A 24,625-nucleotide genomic window follows, 5' to 3' on the forward strand; every position below is an offset into this window, starting at 1 on the left:
CACAATAACACACACACAGACACACACAGAGACACGCACAATAACACACACGCGCGCAAAGGCCACACACAAAACAAAAACACGCGCACAGCGCCAGGAGAGACGCGCATGTCATTGGCCCCGTTCGCACGGTCACGTGCTCCACGAGGCGACCAGGTGAAGCCGCCGTCGCCGCTCTCACCTGACAACAGCTGAGCGGTGACGTCACAGACCCACAGAGCCCCGCCCCCACCCCCCTCTCGGCTTTCACGGGCGACGCTGATATAATTACAATGTAACAAAGACAAAGATCCCCCGCGTAGCCTTTCGCAGGCTCTTGGGGCAAGTGCTGTTTGGAGGTGGGTGTCCAGTAACCACGCTCGGCCGCCTTTGTCTCCCCAGTGGCGATGTTTACTACACAACGCACCAGGTCATCATTTGAGGCTGGGTAGACCTAGGGGAGGCCCAGGACCGGTTCAGATGATCGACACTGGGTGTTGTTGGCCGTGAGCGGGAATCGAACTCGGGTGGCCGGGTTTGTAGCGCGGCGTAGCGCTAACCGCTACACTACCGCACCAACAACAACAACAACAACCGCCATTCGCCACTAAGTGGCGGTGACGTCACCACGACGCTTGTGCCAGGCCATGTGCACCTTGAGGCCACGTGAAGTGTCGAACGCCCGCTGGCAGGAGGTCACGGGGCAGACCCAGGTGCCACGGGTCGACTGACTGAGATGACCGAGATGACTGGCTGATGCAACACCTGTGCCCCCTACTGTACCAACTTGCTGTGCTTTAGCCACCCGGCGCTCCGCTCGTTGTTGTGAGCGTCGCTCCTCCGCCCTCCGTTGTTGTTGGAGGGCCACTGCCTCCAACTGCCCAGTAGCGTCCTTCACGAGCCTCCTCCACAGAGGCCGATCTTGACACCGCTGGTACCAGTCATCGGCAAGTCCACTCAGCTCCACGTCCTCCTGTACCGAATCACTCCATCTCTTCTCTAGCCCGTGCCGCGCCCGTTTAGCCCCCTCGATCCGGCCGAACAAAAGCTGTTTAGGCATGCGGTGGCTGCCCAGACACACATATACACACATATACACACATACACACACAAACACACACATACACACAAACACACACATACACACATACACACACACATCCTCTCTCACGCACACACTGAGCGCAAACTGCTTATTAAAATATAAAGATGTCAGATAAACACCGGCTGTTTTTGCCTGGATGAATGGGTTGGTCAGATGTTGTCTGCGAGCGCCGCGACACGCACACAGGATGAAAAAAATGGTGGTGACGTCAGCACCACGCATTCCTGGCCGCCTTTGTCTCCCTTTCCGTGGCGGTGGAAGTCAGAGTAAAGCAAAGTCAAAATGTAGCCTCCAACGAGCATATAGTGGTGGAAATTCCATGTTCCCATGGCCCAGGGCAGTATTTACATTGCACAAAGTGGTACTAGTTTTATCGACCCAAAATACGTCCATATGTCATTCCATGATGAACATCATCGAGCATTGTAATTTTCTTCCTCCTGATATTTTCGCACACAACTTGTGCTCAATCACGACCTTCAAGCCAGCCAATTTCTTGTCACGACACGCCCGACGTAGATGGTATTTCTCGTCCTAAAAGATCGCGATGCTGTTAGCACACTGGACTTGCAATCCCAGAGGTCGCCTGTTCTGCCTACCGACGCGACCGTGTTATCTATGTACGCAGAACTTCTTTCGCACCGTACGCAGCCAACCGTGCTACTCGGAGGTGCGGGGGGACAAAAACTAAACTAAACACAAAGAGCAGTTCTATAGAAGTGAGTTTTCAATCTCGATTATTTAAAAATTCAAAGCTCCAGTAGCTTCTTAATTTCGGAAGAAAGAACGTCCCAGACGGCCGCAGAAGCGCATCTGAAAGGTCGAGATGCAGTTGAAACAATGGGCAAGTTCCTTACATCCACCCGGCCTCTGTGCACCCACCCAGGAGTGGGTTATCATGGGTTCAGCATCACAGCTATAGTGGATGGTCAGGCCAGGAGTGGGTTATCATGGGTTCAACATCACAGCTATAGTGGATTGGATGGGCAGGTCAGGAGTGGTGGGAGAAAAGCGTGGACGCCCCAAACTCTTCTAAGACGTCAACGCCAGCGTGGAGGGAGACTTTTGACTTTTAAACAACTTTTATTGCCGCCAGCAGCAACAGCACTGGATGCGATTCCGATATGAAACGCACAAAGTCACCAGCAAACAGATGAAAACAAACGCTACAAATCCACGCGCTGTGGCGCTAAAAGCACCGCGCACCACACGAAAGAAAAGTCACGTGGTGGTGGTGGTGGTGGTCATCGCGCACGCCACGGTGACGAGCGAGCGCAGAGAGCGGGGCTCTCTTCATCTCCCTCTCGTGGGACATGTTCCGCCAGCAGAGGCGTGGAGTAAGCACTTGCGGGGCTGCTCCTCTACCCTGTTTTTTCTATCGTATTGGTGCGCGCGTGCACACGCGTTGCTACCCGTACAGGTAGAGGTGGTGACGGGGGCAATTCACGTAACCCACAAGCCTCCTCCTCCTCCTCGCAACGTCACGCGCAATGTTTTCGTCTCTCCTTGTTCAACTCCTCCGACCGCATGAGCTATTTATAGCGACATGCCTTCTGTCTGAAAACAAGCAGCCACGATGCGTTGGTTTTCGTACGGTATTTACGAGGGTTGCGGAATCTAAAGTGCAATAAATCCATCTCAAGTCACGGAAAGGTCACGGAATAATCTCATGGGCTCAGGTGTAAAGGGCAACCACACCGTCGTCGTCCGCTAGTTTGCGCGTAACCGTCTGTTTCCGTGCGCACGTGCGCACCCGATTCAAGAGCCGAATGGCTCACAGGGCTATACCTAATACAATTACTTGAACTTGAACTTGAACCTGCTCGGTGACCGGCGACACCTCCGACAGATTAAACCGCGTCCCGAATTACGACGAGGGACGTGGAGCTGCGACGCGGTGGTCAGCGAGCGAACCAACTTTCATGTTCACCCGGCCGCATTTTGGGTTAAAAGTCGGTGGCGAGGGATATCGGAATCGGCGCAATTTTCCGCAGTGTTGCTGTGTAAATAGTTTTGGCTGAGAACGTATAATCGTGCGTGGCAGGATCCATATTATGCTTTTGGTTCGTTTATGTAAACTAAACTTTATATAGAAGGGAAATAATAAATTAATACAAATAAAACATAATAAAATACAATTCTCACGACGTTTCGGCCACAACGCAAGCAGCCGTCCTCAGGTGAAGAACAGGTCTTTCCGACAGATGCCACGGCCGTCACCTGACATGCGCCGCAACTTTAATCAAACAGTCCATGTTTCTTTGGATCTAAACGCGGAAATTCGTAGAATCGCCCGAGGATGGTGGAGGTGATGGTGGTGGTGTTGGTGGAAGTTTCGTTTCTGCCTTGGCGCATGCGGTGTGAAAAACTTTCATCTCGTCTTGCCACTGCGGGGATTTGGTGCAGGCTCCGCGTGTGGAACTTGAGACGATAACAGACACCCTTCTCTATACTCGATCGCGTGCGTGCGAGTGTGCACGTGTGCATGTGTGTCTGTATGTGTGTGTGTCTGTATGTGTGTATGTGTGTGGGGAGCGGTAGTGTAGCGGTTAGCGCGCTGCGCTATGAACCTGGCGACCCGGGTTCGATTCCCGCTCACGGCCAACACCAGTGACGATTATCTGAACCGGTCCTGGGCCTCCCCTAGGTCGACTCAGCCTTAAATGAGTACCTGGTGCGGTGTGTAAACATCGCCACTGGGGAGACAAATGCGATCGGGCGTGGTTGCTGGCCACCCACCCCCTCGTTTGTGTACCGTTCCGGCCTTCATAGGTGCTCGCTAACAGCACTTGCCCCTACAGTCTGTTAAGGCTATACGGGGATCTTTGTCTTTGTGTCTGTGTGTGGGGAGTGGTAGAGTAGCGGTTAGCGCTACGCTGTGCTATGAACCTGGCGACCCGGGTTCGATTCCTGCTCACGGCCAACACCCAGTGACGATTATCTGAACCGGTCCTGGGGCTCTCCTAGGTCGACTCAGCCTCACATGAGTACCTAGTGTGGTTTGTAAACATCGTGCACCGTTCCGGCTAACAGCACTTGCCCCTTACAGTCTGTTAAAGTGGGTGGTGGCGGGTTTAACGACACATTAATATATTGACGCGATCTAACCCCAAAAAACCTGTGTTATGTGTGTACATTGTGTGTGTGTTATGTATGGACAGGGGTCGAATACTTGCTGGACAGGGCCAGATGTTTTATTTCGCCGAGTCTCAATGCTGAAGAGGGTCCTGCCCACGTTGTCACCAGAAGTCGTGATGTTGCTGCCGCTGCTGCTGCTGCTGTTCTGTGTAATCGAGTCGATTGCAGGTATATTTTGGCATTGGGACATTATGAGTTACAGCTCCTCGTTGTTTTTCTTTGCGAGGAAACCGGAGAACACGGAAAAAACTCGCTTCAGAACAGGGGTGGTGTGGTGGGGTGGATAACATACACACTCCATTTCGCGACGTTACCTATTGACTACCGGGTTTTTTTGTGTTGTTCAAATATTACTATTGTTTTTTTTTTACCGAATAAAAAAATGTCTCTTCTTGTTGTTTTGGTTGGTGACCTCCCCCCCCCCCCGAGCGAGCGAGCCTGACACCAGCGCCGTTCGTGAGTCGTGACATCGTGGCCGTTGTTGCGCTCTGCGTCTGTGCGCGTGCGTGCTGCTTGCTGTCTTTGCCTTTGATCATCGTTATCAATAATTCAGTGACACGGTCCAGACCGTGCAGGCGTTTGAGAAGGAGCCGGAGGGGCCCCGGGACGAAGCGGCAGCGCGAGTTCCCGGGGTTTGGGACGTCAAAGCGTTTCACCGGTCCCTGATTTCACTCGCCACTGATGATGACCGTGGCCGGAAATTAAAATACACGATCACCCTGGTTGAGATCGATACGCGCAAGTACACACGGCAAAGGCTTCCGATTAGCGCGGTTGGCCACGTGCGGTGCGAAAGAAGTTCAACGTACATAGACATCAGACAAAGATCCCCCATATAGCCTTGAACAGACTGTAGGGGCAAGTGCTGTTATAGCGAGCACCTACGAAGGTACTCATTTGAGGCTGAGTCGACCTAGGGGAAGCCCAGGACCGGTTCAGATAATCGTCACTGGTCTTGGCCATGTTGCGGGAATCGAACTCGGGTTGCCGGGATCGGAGCGCAGCGCGCTATCCGCTGCGCCACCGCTCCCCCTTGCACAGGTACAACAACCGCCATTCGCCACTAAGTGGCGGTGACGTCACCACGACGCTTGTGCCAGGCTATGTGCACCTTGAGGCCACGTGAAGTGTCGAACGCCCGCTGGCAGGAGGTCACGGGGCAGACCCAGCAGGTGCCACGGGTCGACTGACTGAGATGACCGAGATGGCACAGGTACAGGACAAAGACACACAAACAAGCACACACGAGCAGATGAACAGACATGCAGACAAAGACAAAGGTCGTCCGTGTAGCCTCCACAGGCCGTTGGGGCAAGTGCTGTTAGCGAGCACCTTTGAATGGCGACACGGCACACGAGGGGGTGGTTGTGACCAACACGAACATCACATTCACTCGTGTGTGATCATTCCACGTTCCTGTGGGCGGGTCCCAGTATTTGCTAAACCGAACGCGTATCGGTGACAACGTCCATTGAAGCGTCAATCCAGGTGGTGGGCGAATCCTCGCCAGGTGCTACTCATTTTATCTACCCTCGAGGCATGAAGATGATGATGCTACCGTTTCTGAATTCACGCGTACACGCAGCTGTGTACACCCACCCCACTCCACAATGATTTAGAGCTCTTAGTCTCTGCACTGCTGGATGGAGGCTTCCACAAGCCGTGTGGGCCATGTGGGCGGTGGTGGGGGGGGGGGTATCTTATAATTTAACTTAAGCACCTTTTAGGGAGTTCATCGTAATCACCGATATCGGTTAATTTATTCAATGGATAGGTGTACACAGTGGTGAATATCGGTTGACGTATTCAATGAATAGGGTTTTTAGTGGTGAATATCGATTAACGTATTCAATGGATGGGTTTTTCAGTGGTGAATATCGGTTGACGTATTCAATGGATCGTTTTATAGTGGTGAATATCGATTAACGTATTCAATGGATGGGTTTTTCAGTGGTGAATATCGGTTGACGTATTCAATGGATCGTTTTTTTAGTGGTGAAAATCGGTTAACGTATTCAATGCCGTGGTGTATTCATACGAACGCACGAACGAGCGTCGTTTTCAGAAGTTCCGATGCACACAGCCCACGTGCTGGATGTTCTGAGCAGCGCCAAGGACTGCATCGATTCAAGGACTGCGTGGATTTTGCTGCGCACGGATGTGGTGAAACTCCCTCCCCGGTGGGCTTCGAGCAGCCCTGGCTCGCCAGAAGGCAGTACAGCAAATCACGCGTAACCTCCCCCCCCACCCATCCGTTCCATCTGTGGCCCTTGGCACGCGTGCGTATCCTCCGGGTGCTCTCTGCTCTGCTCCACCACGTGTAAACACTCGGGCAATTGGCCGGTAACAGCTTCGCGAATAGAGGACGGCGGAGCTCGGGCAACTGTCGGTGCTGGCTCGCGGCGTGGCTGCATTCCAGCTTTGCTATCGGCCCTCCTTGCGTCTCTGGGCCGGTCTCTGTCTCTCTCTGTCTCTCTCGACGAGAGCGAGCCGATCGTTTGCGGCGCGTTATCGGGTAGTCGCCCATGTAAGTGATGACCACACTCGATGACGTTGCTTAGCTTGCGAGGCCTCACGAGATCGGCCTCATTGATGGCGATGTTGGTGATGAAATCGGCTCGTCTTGCTGCGGGTCGAGAGACGGGGGCGGCGGTGGCGGCCTGGAGGGAAAGGCCTTCATCATCCAGCAGTGGAGTGACCATGGCTGATGGAGTAGTCGTAGGCCGCTGTAAGAGACTGCGCGAGCCATGGGAGGTGAGGCGGAGGTTTAGGAATCCGAGAACGCGTGGGGGTGTCAGATTTGTGTGGGGGGGGGGGGGTGTAGTGGGTGGGGGTTGGAGGAGTGAATGGGGTAATCGGAGGGGGGGTGGTGGTGGAGTTTGGGGGATGATATTCGAAAAGGGATGAGATGTTAGGGAGCGGTGGGGGTGGGGGGAGATGGTATAGAGGGGGGGGGGGTAAGATTTGAGAGGTTAAATTGGATGGGAATATTGGATGAATGATAGGGATGAGGATATTTGGGGGGTGGGGGCGGGGTGTGGGAGAAGATGTGGGGGGTGGGGGGGGGTGTGAGATGAGGAGGTGAAACGAGTTGAGGGCTGAGCGAGGTGTTGGCAGGTAGAGGTCGAGGGAGCAATGAGACTGGGGGATTACGTGAGATCGTAAGAAGGAGGGGGGGGGGTGAGATGAAGAGGGTGGGTGGGTGGGGGTTGTGAGATTGTTGGCGGACAGCCGGGGGAGGGAGGGAGGGAGGGGGGGTCCTGTTAGATGGGAGGGGAATGAGATTGGTGCTTAAAGTGGGACTGAAGAGTGAATGTGAAATGGGTTGGTGGGTGGGTGGATGATGAGAGAGGGGGGGTGGTGGGGGCTGATGTAGGGGGAGGGGGTGAAGTGAGACTGGGTGCTGACGTCACAACAGGGGAGAGACGTCGCTCAGGTATAAATCGCGTCGCGTCGCGCCCTTGTAAACACCGCACGCGTCGCGACTCGAGCACAACGCCGCCTGCTGCTGCTCCTGCTGCTCCTGCTGCTGCTGCGTCTCCCCAGAGCTGGGTGAGTGGACCGTCTTTATTGTCGACCCGCGTGTACCGGCAGTCTGCGTGGGGGAACATTTTATGTATTTTTGTTTGTGTGTACTGGCGTATGGGGCTGTATCAGTGGCAATCCGATATTGCCTTGAATCGATAACGTGTTTTTGTTTTGCCGGTACACTGTAAGTCTGCCCTATAGGGGGGGGAGGGGGGTGCAAAAATCCCGATATCGAGAAGTCTGAAATCGAGTCAAGTTGGTAGCGCAGCGCGGCATACAACGCAGGCACAGAAGCCTCCACATTCACGTAGCACACACAGACACACCGTGACACACACAGACACGCCGTGACATACACACACACACGCCGTGACATACACACACACAGACACACCGTGACACACACACACAAACACGCCGTGACACACAACAAAGACAAAGATCCCCCGTATAGCCTTAACAGACTGTAGGGGCAAGTGCTGTTAGCGAGCATTTATGAAGGCCGGAACGGTATACGAGGGGGGGTGGGTGGGTAGCCAGCACCACGCCCGACCGCCTTTGTCTCCCCAGTGTCGAAGTTTACACACCGCACCGGGTACTCATTTCAGGCCGAGTCGACCTAGGGGAGACCCAGTACCGGTTCAGATAATCACCGATATTGGCCGTGAGCGGGAATCGAACCCGGGTCGCCGGGTTAATATCGCAGCGCGCTAACCACAACGCCACCGCTCCCCACTGTGTTTACACATCACACCGCAGCTCCGCTCCCCTCCATCCCCCCACCGGCTTCGACGGAAACCGGTTTCTCGCGCAGTAAGTAAATAATGAATGTGTCGCCAACCTGGGAACAATATTATCAACCGCGTAGACGGGAATAGCCGAGCGAAAATACGAAAAAAAACTCGCTTAACTCGCGTCCCCAGTTTGTATTGTTGATAGATAACGTTAATTAGTCCACGGCTGGTTCGAGGCATCTTGCACGTCTGTCACGGCAGCCCCTTTGATCATACTTCACCAATCCGGTCGGTGCGGGTTGGTGTAGTGGAGAGGTTGGTTTGTTCCCCCCTCTCCCCGACTCTCTCTCGCACCTCCGATTAGCACAGTTGGCTACGTACGGTGCGAAAGAAGTTGAGCATGCAGGCATTCAGAAGAGGCGTGGGGAGGGACAGGCCCTCCAACACCGTATTCTTAGTTTTTTCGGTGAAGTCACGTAGGTAAAAAAATTAAAATTAAAATGAATAAAAGTAAAATAAAATTAAAAAAAATCACGACGTTTCGGAGGCAACACAAGCTTCCGTCTTCAGGTTCAGCTGTTACTCGCCGTGGCGGGGGTTGGTAGGAGTTGGTGACGGGGAGTAATCTTAGCGCAAAGTGCCACGCTAACGATTCCTAGAATGGGCGAATCCGTGTCACTTGCTTTGCTGACTCGCGATGTGCATGGGGAGCGGTGGTGCAGCGGTTAGCGCGCTGCGCTACGAACCCGGCGACCCGAGTTCGTTCCCGCTCCATGGCCAACACCCAGTGACGATTATAATCTGAGCCGGTCCTAGGCCTCCCCTAGGTCGACTCGGCCTCAGGTGAGTAACCTGGTGCGGTGGTGTAGTAAACCATCGCCACTAGGGAGACAAAGGCGGTCGGGCGTGGTGCTGGCCACCCACCCACTCGTGTGCCGTGCCGGCCTTTAAATGTGCTCGCTAACAGCACTTGCCCCAACAGTCTGTTGAGGCTATACGGGGGGAATCGTTGTCTTTGTGCTGTCTTGGTGATTGCTGCTGGTAAGGTGATGTGGTGAGCGTGCCTTGTACTCGTCAACCCCCACCCACCGCGAGACCCACGGCTGAAATCCTAAAAGTAAACGGAGACGGAAACCGAACAAACCGGGAGCGAGACCCAAATAAACCTGGAGGGCCAAGGGCGAGTCTCATGGGGGGTGGGGGGGTGGTTACAAAATGAGTTTTACGTCGCAACAATCGGTTAATGTCCACCACTTGGTGGATTAAATAATCACCTTGGATAGTTGTGTGTGTGTCCCCCACCACCCCCCTTTGTTACTCGGAGAAAGTGGATCTGACCCTGACATAAAAAAAACATTCACAATCGGCAGCAATTGCCGGTTAAACTACACGGGGGGCCGGGTTAACTCTGCTCGGGCAACAACAACAACAATGACAACAACAACAACGACAACAACAATGACAACAACAACAATGACAACAACAACAAAGTGAATCCGTTGCGCAGCCATGAGACACGCGCAGACACATTTCGTAAAACCGTGAGTCGTCCCAAAAGCGGGGGGGGGGGGTCATCCTTGAGACTCGACGTGTATCATGACGGGTGAGTGTGTCTGTGTGTGTGTGTCTCTGTGTGCGTGTCTGTGTGTGTGTCTCTGTGTGCGTGTCTGTGTGAGTGTCTGTGTGCGTGTGTCTGTGTGAGTCTGTGTGTGTCTCTCTGTGTCTCTGTGTGTCTGTGTGTGTGTCCACTGAATCTCTGTGTGTGTCTCTGTGTGTGTGTCTCTCTGTGTGTCTGTGTGTGTCTGCGTGAGTCTGTTTGTGTCTCTCTGTGTCTCTCTGTGTCTCTGTGTGTCTGTGTGTGTGTCCACTGAATCTCTGTGTGTGTCTGTGTGTGAGTCTCTGTGTGTCTGTCTCTCTGTGTGTGTCTGTGTGTGTCTGCGTGTGTCCACTGAGTCTTTGTCTTTTGTGTCGTTGCTGTTAGCCGGCGCCACGTGCTCGTCACGTGCTCGCCACGTGGTCTCGGCGTGACGCGGTCCTAAACCGTCGACGCCTCCACCGCCGCGTGTCACACCCCTCCCCCCCACAAGATGAGTTGGACACCTGGGCAAGCGAATTTTTTTATTAATCGCTTTGTTTATTGTCAAATCCATCGCCACAGACGCCGGGGGGTTCGTGTGGAGGCGGGGAGGGGGTGATGGTGTGGATGGGGGTGATGTTGTGGATGGGAGCGGTATGATGGCAAGGAGTTACTGTGATTGATGGGTGTGATAGTAGGGGGTATGTACGAGTGTGATGTATGTGCGATATGAGAGGGCGCGTTGTGATGGCGGTGTGAAGCGGTGGCGCAGTAGTTGGCCATCTGCCACCAGAGTTCAATTCCTGGCCACTGCAAACATCAGTAGCGAGGTGAGATCTGAACCGGTCCTTCGTCAACCCGTAGTGACCAACCTGGTGAAGTATGGCAAAACAACACCCCCCCCCCCTCCATGATCTACACGGCACGGGGAGGTCTTCATCCAGCAGTGGATTGTCAAAACATCTCCCTGAAAAAAAAATCACAATTATTGTCCATCTTCATGGTTCTTTCGGTAAAGTCACGTAGAATGGAAATAATAAAAATAAAAATAATAAAATAATAAAAATAATCCAATATTTTTATGATTATTTCCATTCTACGTGACTTTACCGAAAGAACCAAGAAGATGAATCCCTGCAGTCACGAAAGCTTTAAATCGAAATTATTGTCCAATCGATGGCGAGATGACGGCGTGACGTCAGCCAACTCGGGCGAGCTCGCGCGCTGTGGGCGTGGTCGTCTGCGCCAATCGACCAATCGCACGAGGCGGTGGTGTGGTGCGGTGCACGGGCCACGTGACAAGAAAATAAAACTTATCTTCTTTGTTCTTTCGGTAAAGTCACGTAGAAGGAAAATAATAAAATAATAAATAATAACATTTTCGAGAATTATATTATTTCATTTCATTATTATATTATATTTTTATATTATATTATTTTATGATGTTTTATTTTTATTATTTTATTATGTTTTATTTTTATTATTTTATTATTTCCCTTCTACGTGACTTTACCGAAAGAACCAAGAAGATGAATCCCTGCAGTCACGAAAGCTTCAAATCGAAAAATAAAACTTAGTTTGGATCTTTCGTGACTGCGGGAATTACTCTTTGGTTCTTTCGGTAAAGTTACGTATAAAGAGAAAATAATAAATAAAATACTAGCATACGACGTTTCGATTGCAACACAAGCAATCATCAGGTATAAATGAAATAGAAACACAAATCTAGTATACTTAGAAATGTAATGTAATAATACAACAGAGAGTCGGATAACATAACAGTCAACACCCTACCTGGTGGATTACGTTCTTCCAGAGAATGCTAAATTTGAGAGAGAGATAAAACACAGAACCAGAGACATATAGACAGACATATAAGCAGACAGATATCACAGAGATACATAGAGAGAGAGACACATACATAGGCACACAGAGAAATCGAAACGTCGTATGCTAGTATTTAATTTTTTATTTTCTCTTTATACGTGACTTTACCGAAAGAACCAAAGAAGAAAATAAAAATTAAAGTTTTTTTTTGGGTGCACTTTGAGAAAGTGCTTCCCGCGGGCGGCCGTGCGGCAAAGCGCGGAGAGCCGCAGCAGCTGTTGTCGTGCTACTGCCCGCGCTCTGCCTTTTGTCTGCGTGCACCTGGTGGGGGTGGTGGTGGGGGTGGAGGGGGGAGGATGTAGGGGGGAGGATGTAGGGGGAGGGAGGCTCGGGGAACCACGCAGCAGGTGCAGGGTGAGCTGTGTTTACCTGGAGAGTAAGAAGGAGAGAGGGGGGGGGAGAATAGGGTCCATATTCTTTGGTTCTTTCGGTAAAGTCACGTAGGTGAAAAAATAAAAATACAAAACATAAATAACTAAATTATTTCTTTTTTTTGTAAATTATTTATATTTTTATTAAAATAAGAATAAAATATATAAATAACTACATTATTTAAAATAAAATAAAATAGAAATGACTAAATTATGTCTATTTTATTTTATTGAAAAAAATAAGAATAAAAAATATGAATAACTCAATTATTTAAAATTTGTATAAAAAATAGAAATAACTAACTTCTTTTTTTTCACCTACGTGACTTTACCGAAAGAACCAAAGAGTATGGATCCTTGCAGTCACGAAAACTTCAAATCTAGAATAATAGATCGGGTCCTGGTGCAGAGGTCGTTAACACGCGGCTCTTTGTTGTTAAGGACTCGCCTTCTCGTATTCACCACACAGTGAGTGCATTGCGGCTCTTGAAATATTGAGTATTTTTTTACCGAATTATAACAAATTATATAGATTATTGTTTATTTGGGGTTCCGACCCGTGTGCTTGTATTTCGGAGCATTAAAGTTCGTGACCTCGCAAGAGGGGAAGATGATGAAGACGGTACACATGGGGGTGGGTGGTGGGTGGTGGGTGGTATGCGAGAGACTATGACAAACGGGGCGACACGTAGACACGGGGTGAAGAGCTCAACGCAGACACGCGGGACACGCCGATTAAAGCACCGAGATGCAGCGTGGACAGATTGGGGACAAAGCCACAGACACACAGATGGGTTGCACAGACACGTGGTGAGATGATTTCCCCGCCAGGTGCAAGGTGAGCGCCTATCAACGGACGGGCAGCAGCACCTGGAGCTGGCAGTGTAGGACACGCCATGCAACACCCCCCCTCCACCCCCCTCAACTATTTATTTTTATTATTTCCCTTCTACGTGACTTGACTTTACCGAAAGAACCAAGAAGATGAATCCCTGCAGTCACGAAAGCTTTAAATCGAAATTTAACCGCCACTACGCTGTGGGATTCCATAAAACTTTAAGATACTTCAACAAGCTCCGTGATAAGAAGGCTCAGCTTCAAGGCGCTCTTCTTCCCCCTCCAACCCAGCTTAAATATACGTTCCAAGCTTGGTGGTGTTTCATTCTTCACATGAGGACGGCTGCTTGCGTTGTAGCCGAAACGTCGTGAGAATTATTTAATTATGTTTTATTTTTATTATTTTATTATTCCCCTTCTACGTGACTTTACCGAAAGAACCAAGAAGATAATACCTACCCGCTACGGTGGCTAGGAGATGTTAACTACCTCGCCTGGTGTACAGGAGGTCGTGGGTTCGAACCCGACCCTGACGCCTGCTGCTGCTGTATATTTGGAGTTTGTGTGTGTCTCTCTCATCATCATCATCAAGGTGGCTAGGAGATGTTAACTACCTCGCTTGGTATACAGGAGGTCGTGGGTTCGAACCGGACCCTGACTCCTGCTGCCGCTGTATATTTGGAGTTTGTGTATCTCGCCTCGTGGTCGTATGGATTTTGCTCCGGATTCTCCCAATTTTCCCCTCCACATTCAGAATCAACAGCACGCGCTTAGAGTATTTGGGTGCTATTAATTCCCACGTGATTGATAAGCCATGTCGTTGAGCTATCATTCGTGGCTAGGTCGCTTCTGAAAAAGAGTTGAATAGTTCAGTGGGACTTGCCTGGCAACATTTAACAAAACCCATAATAGATGTTTTCTGGGTTATATCGCGTAAAATATAAATGTGCAGTTAAACCCGACACAGTCAATTAGTAAGGTTTGTCACGTAAACAAAACGTGTCCAATTCGTTACGAGTTCAGCACACCGGTGTGTTGGAGAGTAAACCCTGCGCCAACATTAACAATTCGAGTCCGACGTTTCGCCGGTAATTGCAAGCAGCGTCGTCAGGCGACAGGGCAGAGTTGTGGAAGAACCCCCCCCCCCCCCAGGTTTGTAACACGAGACGACAGCCACGGGAGGGAGATTGGTGGACCAGGCGGGGCAGGGGAGGGAAGTCGACAGCCCGCGAGGCCGTCCAGCGACTTCGCTTCGCACGAGCGGGGCTTGTAGCACGATCTTATAAAAAGGGCCCTAAATAAATAAATAAAAACACAAATATTAAAACACACATTTTTTACTTGCATAGTAAAGTAATTTATTTATTTGCTATACAGCCAAATAATACGACAGATCGAGAACCTTAAACACCCCAGTCGTTCATAAGTTGAAGGCAGTATAGTACTAGAGTAATAGAGCAAGTGCAGAATAACTGAACCGGAATTGATAGCTTGAAAGCATTTAGCACGGGGCCCTTGCAAGTGCGGGGCCCGTAGCCGGATTAGTTATCCTAGGAGCAAAAGTGGCTACACGTGTAGTAGCTTATACACGACTGTGAGGGCGGGCACAAGCCGGCGTGAGTAGGTTAAACGTTGAGTTTTATAAGGGCACCACGGGGTGACCAGCCCCTCCCCACCCAGCCCCTCCCTGCACGACGGACGGACGGACACAATAATCCCCTGTGGGCTGATGTAACCAGGCGGTTCCTACCAGTATAATTTAACGCGTTGGTACAGCTGGGTGCTTCACAACGCAATGTATGATTAGTATGATTAGCAGCGGCGGATGCAATCAAGAGAGCGTACAACTTTCCATGTTCGCACTCGAGCGCGCGTGTGTTTATCTCGAGAGCGCCTGATAACTAATCCACCGCTGGATTAAGGCCGTGCGACTCGTGTGACCATACTTCACCACGCTGGTCAGTGCCTTACTCCTTTGATTCTTTCACGTAGGTATACAATAAAATATATCTACGTGACTTTACCGAAAGAACCAAAGAGTATGGATTCCATGCAGTCACGAAAACTTCAAATCCAGATTGGTCAGTGCCTGTTTCGTAAAGCCGTTGACGTGGGAGCGTAGGAGTACAGTACAACAATGCAGCTTTCTACAATGCCCACCACGTGGCCACGCAGCAAGCCTATAGCACCTGTTACAAGTAGAGTGGTCGCCCATCCGAGGAGCCGTCGAAGGCTCGAACTTGCTTCGCTTCCAAGATCTGACCCGCCCATACTGGACATCTGCGATGAAGAGCCTCACAGCTCATCGGATTCCTCCTGTAGTCTAAATACGGGTTCTGATTCTGAAAGAGTTTCACGTTGACCCATGTTTACAGCCATTAGGGGCGCTTCTGCCAAAACAAAAACAGGGCTTTTTCTCACTCGTGAATCTAATCACAGCAACGTGTGTTTAATCCCTGGGGGAGGGGGGGGGGTGTTTCGTAATAATTGAGCTTTTCTAACGATGGTAATTTAGAAACTGATTTCCCATTTACGTGTAACGCGACGCTTCCCGGTGCATAATTAAACACGAAATTGTAAGAAAAAAAAGACCGAGGAAGAAAAACCGTGCATATGCCTGACCATGCAACGCTTTCCGACCATGCGGGTTTGTACTCGTAAGCGATTCATTTCGTAGAGAACACATGCAGGATCACGGCATAATTCACCCCGTTGAGAAAATAAAGTGGGGCCGTTACGGGCAGGACACGTGGCGATAAGGGGGCGATGGGCGCTTGCTGCTGTGAGCAGTGAGCACACGTGTTGTGCCTCCCATGACACCTTGCGGCAAACTGTTGCAATATCTGAGCCTGCCCTAATTGCTGTACTAATCAGGCGTGTAACGAGCTGCAACACACACACACGGAGAGAGATTGGACGAATCGTCAATATTGAGAACAGAGATTCGATTCTAGCATTGATTTGTTTAATCTCTTCCCCCCCACCGTCTCGTGGCTAAACCACAGCAGATGCTAACGTTGCATTAGCATGTTATTTACATGAATATCTCGTTTGGCCATCTCCTGCTGGTTGAGGGCCTGCCTGCACCGAAGGGCTAATTTAGCATATGATTTGTGTTTTAATTAGCAGTTAATTAAACCTATAAAATTTCATGTACTTACACATGCGTCGGTTTAAATCGATTCTACATGTGTGTCCTGTAATGTACATATGGTGTTTTCCTGAGAAAAAAAATATCTATTGACCCAACCTGTATTGGAAACCATATAATTGTTTTAACCATTGCGTCCTAACTGTGCGAATCGAGTTGTATTGCAGAGTGGATGATTATGAATTTCAGGGCTTTTAATTATCAATTTTTTTAAGCCCTTGGTGGCCAAGTAGCTCAAAAGTCTAAGTGCTGAGCTGGCTTCACTGATGCCACATGTGATTTAATGATTTAAACCAGGTTAAGTGTAGTTGGTGAGTTGGTAACACACACACACACACGCGAAAAATATTCACGTTTTAAAATTTGCTGCTGATCTTAATTTGGCTAAATTCCAGCTGTGGAATAAAAAAAAACACCCGCGACCACGCACCGTTCAATCGGTCCCAGGAGCGAATTGTGGTCCGTAAGTCGAGCACTGTCCGTACACACAATTCAAACGTCGGGTTTACGGTCATGTGACGAACCTAATGAAGTGCTGCCCTCTACAGCACTGCGCGTGTGCACCGGAGGGTTATTCGATGGGAGCTCGCGCCACGGGGAGCGCTGCGATACTTTATTCCGTGAGCCTTTTTACTCCAATACAAAAGCTTGCACTGCTGTGCGAGAAATCCTACCGGATACTTTTTCGGAACACGACAGCACCACAAATTGTACAATATAAATAACACCATTTTTAAAACCCACACGCATGCATTGCTGAATCCATTAACATTTTGCTGTCTTGTTTTTTTCCTTGCAACCCCCCATACCTCCCTCCCTCTCCGCCAACTGCTACCTTCTCATTTTCAGGATTAATCTCGGAAGCCTTCAAAGAATCTGCACCCATCGCAGGCTTGGACCAAAGTTCTGCAACGTTGCTTGCCGAGGCATCTTTTTTTTATAGTTCTGTTTTTTTTCCGATTTGTGACAATTTTAAGGAACAACACCCAAAGCGATTCGGGCTGTCGGGGGAGCAGCACCGCTCGAATACAAAAACTAAAAACTTTTTAGCAGCAGACTCCCTGCGAAATCCGCAGCTCTCCTCTGCTTCCTCCTCCGCCGCGTCGTTCAACCTCGCCGCCCTGCTCCTCAACCATGGAGCACCTGGAGGAGGACCTCACGTGCCCCGTGTGCTTCTCGCTGTTCGAGGAGCCGCGCGTCCTGCCCTGCTCGCACACCTTCTGCCGCCGCTGCCTGGAGAGCGTCCTGCAGGCCACGGTGGAGCAGTTCCCGCTGTGGCGCGCCCTCCGCGTGCCCCTCAAGTGCCCGAGCTGCCGCCACATGTTCGACATGCCCTCGGCGGGCCTCTCCTACCTGCCGCTCAACTACTCGCTGGTGGCCATCGTGGAGAAGTACCGGCGCCAGCAGAAGCTGCAGCGCGAGCGCGAGCTGGCCGAGTCGGCGCGCCCGCCCGCGTGCGCCGAGCACAGTGAGCAGCCGCTCAACGTCTACTGCCTCACGGACCGCACGCTCGTGTGCGGCTTCTGCCTCACGCTGGGCGAGCACCGCAGCCACGACATCGAGTCGCTCGCATCCGCCTGCGCCCGCGAGGGCCGCGCGCTCGAGGAGAGCACGCGCGCGCTGCTCTCCGACGACGATGATGTCGCCGAAGGCGACGACGGGGGCGCCGGCGGCCGTAGTAGCAGTGGCGGTGACGACGACGACAACAACGTGAGGGAGGTAGGCGTGGGCCATCAGGAGGAGGGAGTTGGAGATTCGGTTACCGTTTCGGATCCAGTTCCGGAAGATGTTGGCGATGCTCATCGTGGTAACGATGGTGACGATGCTGCCGAGGATCACCAGCATCAGGAGGAGGTTGAGGAAGAGGCTCAGGATGTGGAGCGGCAAGGGGAGGGTCGCAGGAGGAGGACGACAAGCGGCGGGACGAGCGAGGAGGAGATGGGGAGTGGAAGGGAAGATCAGGGAGGGGAGAATGGACGGGGAGAACGGGCTGCTGGGGACGAGGCGGTCGCTCGAGGGGCCAAGGAAGCGGTGGACGAGCAAAACGAGGAGCGGAATCGGAGCCCGCAACGTCGAGCGAAGCAACGTTACCCGGGGCCCTGGGCCACGGCGCGAACCCAGCTGCTGGAGCTGGAGGCGCGGCGCACCGGGTACGAGGTGCTGGTGAACCAGGAGGCGGCGCAGGTCGAGGCCTACTTCGCGGCGCTGCGCGACGATCTCGGCAAGCAGCAGATGGCCGTGATGGAGTACATGGAGGCGGCCAGCCGGCGTGCCTCGCTGGGCTACGAGCGGGCCATCGGCGTGCTGCGCGGCGTGCTGGACGAGCACGCCGCCGTGCTGGCGCTGGCCGGGGAGGCCCAGGACGCGATGCTGCTGGGCGAGCCCGTGGCCTTCCTGCAGAAGATGCACGTGTTCCGCGAGCGCTACGAGCTGCTGTGCGCCGCCGCGTGCGCCGCCCGGCCCGAGCCGCCGAGCTTTGGTCCCCGCTGCCAGGACTACCTGGTGCGCGGCTGGGCCGACGTGCCGCTCGGACGGCTCAGGGACGCGCCGCTGCCGCGACTTCCGTACGACGACGAAGGCGACGGCGGCGGGGAGGATGATGGCGGCGGCGGCGGCGTTCGGCGCGACGGCGGCGGAGGCCTGGGCGGAGGGGATTTGGGGTCAACGGATGAAGACGGAGCCGTCTTCGGCCACAACCACCACCTGTCCGTCATCCTGGAGGAGGAGACGGAAGAGGACGACGACGTCGATGGGACTGAACAGAAGGCTGACGAACTCGACATTGACCGCGGCTGGGGTGCCGGAGCCGGTGGACGAGCGTCGGCATCGCGAGCGTCGACGGCCGCCGACGTCTTTGCGCTTCTCGACGGCGACGCGGATGACGGCGTGACGGAGGAGGAGCTGGCGACCGCGTGGCTCCCGTTCGAGGTGGAGCAGGGCCTCGTCCTCCTCTCGGCGCTGGCGAGCCTTCGCTGGGCCGACGCGGCGGCGCTGGCAGCACGCGCCGCCAGGATCTCTGAGACGTCGGCGCGGAAGGTCCTTGGTCGGGGCGGCCGGGCCTTGCTCCGCGCGCTGGGCCCCGCGTCCTCTCCCCGGCCCGCGCTCCTCCACGCCGCTCTCTGGCTCTCCGTCGCCCTCTTCCTCGCCTTCTGCTGCTGCTTCTTCGCCTCCCTCCTAGTCCGCGGCGAAGACAGCGCGGCGGCGGCGGGGGGGAAGCTCGGGGCGCCGGGCGCCGTGGGGCTGGCGCTGCTGCCACTGCTGCCCTGCGTCGCCGTGGTGGGCGCCAACGCCCTCATGCGGCGGCGGCAGGGCCTGGGATGTGGCTGGGGGCCCAAATGGGCCGTGGGGTCCGTGGGGGTTCTGAGGGCCGTGGCGGCGCGTGTGCGTGCCGCCCTCTAGAGGAAGACGGCACGAGGAGGAGGAGGGGAGGGGATGACCAATTCGCCGCCCCTGGACACTCGGTAGCCACCAGATGCGGCGAGCTACCTGCTGCTAATGTAGTGGTTGGTGGTTAATTTAATCAGTTCATGAACCCAATCTATTCTCGCAATCGCGAGGCGTTTAATTGGACCGTGCGTGACGCAAGATTAGTATTTTCGCTTCATTTTTTTTTATTAGCCGTGATGTGTTGGGGCTTCCGTGGCCCGGCGAGGTTGCTAGGTGGCCATAAAGATGTGACCGTGTACAGCCAAGTAGGTGGCTAATGTGTCCTTTTGCTTTGCTTGTGAGTTTTATTTGGGTTTCTCACGCCCTCAAAACGCCTCCGCGGGGGGTAAAAGTTGGTCAAACATCCCAATGCAGCAGGCAGGACCGTCCTGAAAAAAAGGTCTTGCTTGAGACTCGGAGGCATTTCTGCATTAAGGCCATTGTTATGACTTCCACAATTATAGCATTTAAATGAGCATTTTGGATTAGACGGCAAACGCTAATCCGAGACCTATTACGATTTTCTTCGATAAAATAATGTCTTTGTGTTGGTCCCGAACTAGATAATAATACTGTGGCGAAAATTACAAAAGTACTGCAATTGTAATACTTCCCAAGCAACAAAATATGTTATCTGTGGTAGTCGTGGAGCGCTCAGGCTTCTCCATCAACTTGAATAAAATGAGGTGTTCATTTAATATTTCATGACGCGTCGTTCGTGCTCGGAAGATCGATCGATTGATCGAAATCGACAATTCGGCGAATCTGCCCCGGAGCTGCCTATCCGCCCTACCATTTATAATGACCCCGGCCGCGTGATGCGACCCGCACCTTCCAAAACCGTACAACTGATAGGGGTGCGCCAGGCGTGTAAATTTCAGGGTGCTTCTGTGTCACGATGCTCATCTCTGTTCACTCGTCCCCAGACCAACCTCGTGACCTCGCCGTGCGTACGGGTGAACGACACCCGCACGCGATTCGAGGAAGGGCGTGAACATGTGCCGTGAATATACGGGGGCTCTGCAACGTTTGGTGGGGGGGGGGCAACTAGTGGAGTAATGCAAACAAAATAATTAATATAAAAAAAAATAAAAAAACGCTTTAATGAAATGTACGGTACTATTAATGGAAGAACTCCACAACTCCAGGAAGTGGCCCCGAAGCTTGCCATAACGTAAGGGACCGTGGCCAATTACAGCCAACGTCAGTTGAGCGTGGACAATTACACCCAAGCCGAAACATAACAGATAAAATAGAATGTTTTAAAATGTTTTTTTTTATTTTTTATGATAGAACATAGTATTGTCATCAGCATGACATAAGTATGCCAAGTTTGCAGTCGATACCACATTGGGAAGTGGGTAAAATTGAGTTACAAGATTTGAGGATATAAATTAAAAAACGCAGTATATTCCTGGGGCTATATATATTCTCCCACTTCCGCCAACCCGCACTCGAGCGGGATTGTGCGGCGTGGCAAAATAATCGCCCCCAATCCCACGACTCGCACGGCCAATGCTGGTAGGGGGGCGGGGGGGGAGGCCATCATCCATCCAGCAGTGGATTGACCACCACGAGTCGTGGCGAACGTGGGAGGAGGGATATTGAGGGGGCGGGAGAGTTCGACCGGTGAGTGGCCCGGATAAAAATTCACAAGCCCCTCTGCGCCCCCTAGTGGCGGGATTTGAACTCCACTTGTACCGCGTTACCCAATAGATTTGATTGACGCGCGGGGCCCATGATTTGTTCGACTAGATTTGAAGTTTTCGTGACTGCAGGGATCCTTACTGTTTTGGTTCTTTCGGTAAAGTCACGTGGGTATTAAATGAAATAAATCACGACGTTTCGGGCGCAACACAAGCGTCTGTCATCAGGTGGGACAACCACAGCAAGAAACAATTGCTGAAGTGGCAATAGATAAGATGGCTTCATCTCCAGGTTGTGACGCAGAGATGTTTTGGAACTCTGCTCCAGATAGTTCTCGCTCGGCATACTTTTTGTTTATCCCCCCCCCCCTGATCATTACGAAAGTCAACTCGATTCGTAACTCTATTCCTAACCCGAGAACGAACACATCACTTGGTCGCGACCTCCCTACGATATGAACGCTGAACGTAGACCGGCAGGGAGTCTGAAATGTATCCCAGGCACGGATGGATCCACAGCGAACGGCTACACTTGGGGTGGGGAGCGGTGGCGCAGTGATTAGCGCACTGCGCTATGAACCCGGCCACGTGTGTTCAATCAGTGGCGAGTGATATCTGAAGCGTTCCTGAGCACCCCTTCTCCACCAGCCCGTACTGGCCAGCGTGAAATATGGATGAGTAACCCCCTACGACCAAAACTACTTTTGTTTAACGCTTTCGTGTAGTCTTTGTAGCGATTATGGAGGTCGCGTCTATTTGAGTGTATTTTGTGTATGGCTTAAATATGTAATAAATTAAGCTTTTAAGTTGCTATGATTCCCTTCCTAAAGGTAGTGTTAACTCGTTGACCAATGTTATTTTAATGATTTGAAAGCTGGACTTCAACGAAGCTACTCCAATATAAGTGTTTAGCTAGTGCATATTAATGACAGTGGGTGGAGCGGTGGCGCGGTTAGTTGGCCCACTGCACGGTTAGGGCTTTTGGCTGCTATACATTTCCACGCGATAAGCCACTTTTTGTTTAGCCATAATTTGTGGCCTGATCGCTTCTGAAACAGCTATGTAGCTCGGTGGGTCTTACTTACCTGGTACAATACTAAAATACTCTTTGGCTCTTGCGGTAAAGTCACGTAGATGTAAAATAAAAATTAATGAAATAAAAATAATAGATCACGACGCTTGTTGCGATCGAAACGTCGTGATCTATTATTTTTTTATTACAATTTTTTTTCCATCTACGCGACTTTACCGAAAGAACCAAAGAGAGTGAATTCCTGCAGTCACGAAAGCCTCCAATCAAGATTAATACAAAAATAGTTTCTAGTTTTTACTCCTAAACTGGGCCACCGAAATTCTCGATTCCCGACTATGGCTAACATTGGTGGCGAGTGCCATCTGGTCCGGTACCGACTGGGTCGCCGGAGGATTGATACGAGCAGGCTGCCGACATGGCCAGTTTGCAGCGCCGTCCAGAGGTCGGTGACTCGGCCCAATTCTTACAGCCGGGTGGCAATGATGCCAATGAAACTGCAAGAGTGGAGTGGTTCTTGACGGATGCGTCCATTTGTGTAGCAAGAGGACCTTTACATCTCCATTGTGGGGAAACTGGAGGTCGGAGGTCGATTGCGTGACAGGCATGGGCGTAAGCTCGCAACAGGAAGGAAGCGATGGCGAGGTGCCATGACGACTTGTTGACCATATTTTAATCGAGCAGCGGATGGATCACAATTGAGAGTCCGGTCTCATCCGTGACGAATATTTGAGGCTTGTGGTGGAGTGGTTAGCGCACTGTGCTATGAACCCGGCGGCCTGCGTTCTATAACCTGGCCACGGCTCAGGTCGGTGGCGGCTGTTATCTGAACCGGTTTGGCTGTCGCCGCCACCCTCCTCCGCTTCACCAACCAACCTGCACTGACTAACGTGGTGAGGGGGAAGTGTGGGGAAGATTTAATCCAGCAGTGAATTGACCAAAGGGCTTGAAAGTTCAGCATGCTTTTTTTATACTAATACGAATGGCTGTATTTATGGGTTCGCGGTGAGCTTATTTGTTTAACGAAATTAAAGCAATTTTCACGATTAACTATTTAACAACCGTAATAACATTTTGCACATTTCAACAATGTTTTAAACTGATTTTTTTTTCATTTCTGCTCTTGATTTGTTAATATAGACTTGGACCAAGTTCCTTGCACCAACCGTTGTGATAAGTTATTCATTATCTGTGTGTCAATGTCCGTTTTCTATTAGTACTTAAGAAATAGTTACTATGTCCATAAGTAATTATTAAGTGTTTGTAAATGAACGCTATCAAATGATTAAAAAAATTCTGAAAATAACGCGTCGGCAAATCTTGTGTTGGTCATCGGCGTTTCTTGTTTTGCTGATTCATCTTAATCCCCACTTTTGCAGCCTTTTCTAACGTAAGTTCTTCAATCATTTCCTGGAGTTAGAGGCAGACGGAAGCAACACCTAATACTGTATTAGGACAAGGAAGACTAATCGTGCATATTAATGTTTTTTTGGAGCACTTTCTAAATGTGCGTTTGTTCTCAAACATTTAATTATCAATTAGACCATTGGCGCTCGTGGCAGGCGCGCGGGAATTGACAGGCGCACGGGAATTGACAAAATTGAATAAAAGCTGAAAAGTGTGCAAAGAAGCAACGTTGGAGTGCACGCTTGGAATTGCAGACAAAGGAAAACGTGGATTCGATAACACGTGCACACGTTAAAGACATCGTATCGATTTAGGTAGAGGAGGGGGGGGGGGTTAGCACACGTTGCTAGATGGTATGGTAATCAGACTTGTGGTCGAGACACGATGGACTAGAAGTCAAATAAGTAAGATTTAAAAACACTTTTTTAAAACACGCTTTAATGAAATGTACTAGTAATGGAAGAACTCCACGACTCCAGGAAGTGGCCCCGAAGCTTGCCATAACGTAAGAGACCCTGGCCAATTACAGCCACCGTCTGTTTCCCGTGGACAATTAGACCCAAGCCGAAACATAACATATAAAAATATATGTTTTTATTTGTTATGATACAATATAGTATTGTCATCAGTATGACATAAGTATACCACGTTTGCAGTCGATACCACATTGGGAAGTGGGTTAAAATTGAGTTACAAGATTTGAGCATATAACAACGACCACAACAACAACAGACAGAGTGAGTTAAATGAAAGCGTGTAGAAAGAGAATTCGTCCGAGAGAGGCCGTGCCGTCGCAGAGGATGGAGGGAT

At 51.2% G+C, this 24,625-nt stretch overlaps 2 protein-coding genes across 3 annotated transcripts in view; both read left to right on the forward strand.

Moving 5' to 3' along the window:
• Positions 1-24,625, forward strand: part of CZIB (CXXC motif containing zinc binding protein) — a 379,487-nt gene that overhangs the window by 195,060 nt on the left and 159,802 nt on the right. The window lies entirely within an intron of this gene.
• LOC144942284 (uncharacterized) lies at positions 7,649-23,714 on the forward strand. 2 transcript variants are annotated; one of them, XM_078869051.1, is made up of 3 exons: positions 7,667-7,774; positions 16,855-16,926; positions 17,156-23,714. In XM_078869051.1, the coding sequence occupies exon 3, from the start codon at positions 17,441-17,443 to the stop codon at positions 19,703-19,705; it is 2,265 nt and encodes a 754-aa protein (XP_078725177.1). In that variant the 5' UTR covers positions 7,667-7,774; positions 16,855-16,926; positions 17,156-17,440; the 3' UTR covers positions 19,706-23,714. The 2 variants fall into 2 exon arrangements, with proteins under 2 accessions (XP_078725176.1, XP_078725177.1); XM_078869050.1 differs by lacking the exon at positions 16,855-16,926 and having other exon boundaries at positions 7,649-7,774.

Source organism: Lampetra fluviatilis, chromosome 27, assembly GCF_964198595.1.
Source record: "Lampetra fluviatilis chromosome 27, kcLamFluv1.1, whole genome shotgun sequence".
Lineage (NCBI taxonomy): Eukaryota > Metazoa > Chordata > Hyperoartia > Petromyzontiformes > Petromyzontidae > Lampetra > Lampetra fluviatilis.

Coding starts and splice junctions, on each gene's coding strand:
- LOC144942284 (XM_078869050.1), top strand. CDS start 17,441: ATGGAGCACCTGGAGGAGGACCTCACGTGCCCCGTGTGCTTCTCGCTG.